The 3,248-nt window shown below is 44.1% G+C and overlaps 1 protein-coding gene across 1 annotated transcript; it reads left to right on the top strand.

Moving 5' to 3' along the window:
• On the top strand, positions 1-625 carry LOC127302559 (small ribosomal subunit protein bTHXm). The gene has a single exon (XM_051333030.1). It carries the CDS (start codon positions 86-88, stop codon positions 329-331), a length of 246 nt encoding a protein of 81 aa, XP_051188990.1. The 5' UTR covers positions 1-85; the 3' UTR covers positions 332-625.
• The last annotated feature ends 2,623 nt before the right edge of the window (positions 626-3,248 follow it).

Genomic DNA, 3,248 nt, shown 5'->3' with positions numbered 1-3,248 from the left:
CGAAACCCTCGCCCTCACTCCGCAAGTCTCTTCTCTCCTCTTCCTCGCGGACGGTTCAAGCAGGCGATCCAGAGGCGGCGGCGGCATGGCGCTGCGGATGGCGGCGGCGGCGTTCGTGCGGCGCCTGGCGCCGGCGCGGCCCCCGGCGCTCCTGGCGGAGGCGGAGGCCGTGACGTGCGGGCGCGGGGACAAGAAGACCAAGCGCGGGAAGCGGTTCAAGGGCTCCTACGGCAACTCGCGCCCGAAGCGGGACAAGAAGATCGAGCGCATCAAGGACCGCGTCGAGGTGCCCCGCTCCACCCCGTGGCCGCTCCCCTTCAAGCTCATCTGAGCTCAGGGAGAACCTCCGCTCGGTTCGTCAGGCTACCTAATACGGTTTCGCTTTTACCCCCTATGGTTTGCTGCTACTCTCCGTTAGCTCCACTAGCTGGGCATGTGGTTTTCTTAGCTTTCTGTCGTATTGGATTCTGTCAGATGTGTACTAGACTACTGCTGAATCAACCTGCCATTGCAACTTGTAGTCGGTATGATCGAACGAATCAAGCTTTTGTGTACTTCTATCGTTGTGCTGTCTGAGAATGATGGTAATAAATCATTGGAAATGAAATTTATAGTTGACAGCTTATTTATGTGTGTAGTTGTTGATAATACTATCGTACTGTAGAATAACGAAGGTATTAACTTTGATTTTTCATGTGGCAGTGCACAGTTGACGAGTGTCCGTTTAAATAACTTGATTTGTTTTTATGATATTGGGCATCCTTCGATATGTTTATATTGATTTATAAATGGAAATGGCCAGGTAGTGACCACCTGGATCTTCACAAGTTCCATTCTATGTGACTGTTGAATCTAGCATTTATGTGCTTTGACCTTTGTTCGCAACTGGATACCACTAGAGGAGTATAGTTAGCAAAATGCACTCCCTATAGGTTACTTACACCTGAACATGAGCGAGCCCGTATTGAATTTTGATAGCTGGACTTTGCGATGTAGTAATTACGTCGAATATGTTCAGGATATTATTATCTTATAAAGCATGAGCCTCCTCTGTGACGTGCCACATGGTGTTGGTTCATTTGGTTTTAGTGTTCTCGTGCTGAGGATGCAATCTTATGATCATTTATATCGCCAAATGAACTATGTGAAGATAAATACTGGTGAATAGTTCAATACTTTTCCTCTTTTAGCATATTTATGCTTAGAGATAGATGGGGTTGAAGTTCATACCAATTCAAAGTAGAATGGTGTTGCCGTTAATGTCAATGTTTTGGCTGTCTGAACTACTTGAGTCATCTGTCTTAGAATTGCTGTGAAATTCCGTTTCTTCATTACATATCTATGCTTAGAATTTTTCATTATGGCATTTTATGCCACTGGTGTGCCAACATGGTGTAATCTCAGGATACCCTAATGTTGCTTACAACCATTTTTGTGAATTCTCATATAATTTCTCCTTGTTTGGTCCCTCCTTTCAACAAGGCAGGCAAGAGTCTAGAAGACACTTCATTTGTTACCATTGTTCCAGAATGCCAATTTAGTACCTTCAGTTTTATAATAAACTCCCAACAAAAAAAGTTTTATAATAAACTAATTCAGTTTCTGCTATTTCTGTAGACTGATAGTAACTGTTGATTTTGTGTCTTGCACGTTTCAATGGCTGTAGTTACATCTGCCTCGAATTGATGTGGAGCTAAGATACATGATTTCCTTCTCCAGCTATCTACTTGAGCTCCTGATACTGTAGTGTTTTTTCCCCTCTACATAAGTGCATGACAGTTGCCTTTCAGCAACTATTATCAGAAAACGTTATCTAAATATGTCAGTGGCCACGGGTAATCTAGAGCTGGTACAAATGTTAATGTAAATGCCCTTAAGGAACACATCGTGTAGGGATATGAAAGAAACTGAATCATGTTTACCACATTCAACAGTAATTCGTAATGTCAAATGATAATAGTCTTTTCCACCTTTTGTGCTACCTTAAAGAGTTGCACTTCCTGATGTTGCTACCATTGTTGGTTTGCTTAGATGATACCTCCAGTTAGATACTATTCGTCGTAAGTGTATGTCTTGATTGTTGAATATATGTGTCTAGTGATAAATACTACAAGGAATGCTGAAGCACTCCATAGACCAGTTCAACGCTAGTTTTGGTAGATCGAAGAATTGCTTTGCAATTTGCCCAACATTCATAATGTAGTGGTGGTTGACTGGTTGGTACGGTGAGGTGTGGGGACAAATATTTTTGTATAAATCTGGTATCATCTGGGCGTACTTAAGAGTTATTTTAGGTCATACTTGGAGGGTTCTTTTTTGTGGGTATACTTGGAGGTTGTTGATGATAGTTCTCCTGCAATTTTCTGTCTTGCTGGATGTTGTGCATCTGTTTTCCCCTTCAGAATGCAGCCTTCCATGCCCCTGTCTGGATGAAGTCAGGTTGCCATCAGGTAATGGTTCATAGATCGATGAACAGTGTGACTGACCATGACAAGTGAGCGGCCAGAAGGGTTTCGTACACCGAGTAAGTCTGTTTCTGCTTGATCGAACTTCCTGTAGCACCATTTATTGGAGCAATCCCTATGCAACCCTGTTATACTTATTAATACTGGAGACAGAGTCACATTAACACACTGACGCTAGTGTAATCTCGGAGGTGAAATGATTACTGTCCAGTGGCCTCTGAGAGCGTCGTTGATCGTGGATGCCAGTGGATCCATCCTGTTGGATGGGAACCCGCGCTGACTGTTGCTCCTTCATTGCTAGGCTTGTCCTGGTGGACCAAACCATTCGTTCCTGGTCCGGTCCGGAAGGAAGGATCAGGATGCACAACAGTGCTGTTCTTGTTACCAAATTCACTTGTTGCTGTTACTGATGAGGATTGCTAGGTCCATCAAGTTTATCCGGTTCTGATGGGCTAAAAGCTATGCCATTGCAGTAGTGCACTGCAAGAAGTAGTGCCTCGTTGTCCAAGAAACAAAGGGAAGACCTCATCACAGTAGGTTAATTAAGAAGGGAACCCGACTGAAACCATAGCCAGGACAGGATGACCTAGTCTAAACTAGCAAGTTCAGGTCAGCCGTGGCAACAAGTCGACCAAACCAAACACGCACAAACCTTCTGGTGACCTTGGCTCGGTGCCAACAAGCCGCAGCTTGGCCATTTTGACTTCGCCATAAGAAACCATCATGTAGCAACATCACTGCCGTCGAGTGTGTATTGAATTTTGATAGCTGGACTTTGCGATA

This window comes from Lolium perenne, chromosome 5 (genome assembly GCF_019359855.2).
Source record: "Lolium perenne isolate Kyuss_39 chromosome 5, Kyuss_2.0, whole genome shotgun sequence".
Taxonomy (NCBI): domain Eukaryota; kingdom Viridiplantae; phylum Streptophyta; class Magnoliopsida; order Poales; family Poaceae; genus Lolium; species Lolium perenne.
This window is presented reverse-complemented; position numbering and strand designations above follow the sequence as displayed.

Bases quoted from the DNA above. Each gene is read 5' to 3' on its own strand.
- LOC127302559 (XM_051333030.1), top strand. From the start codon at position 86: ATGGCGCTGCGGATGGCGGCGGCGGCGTTCGTGCGGCGCCTGGCGCCG.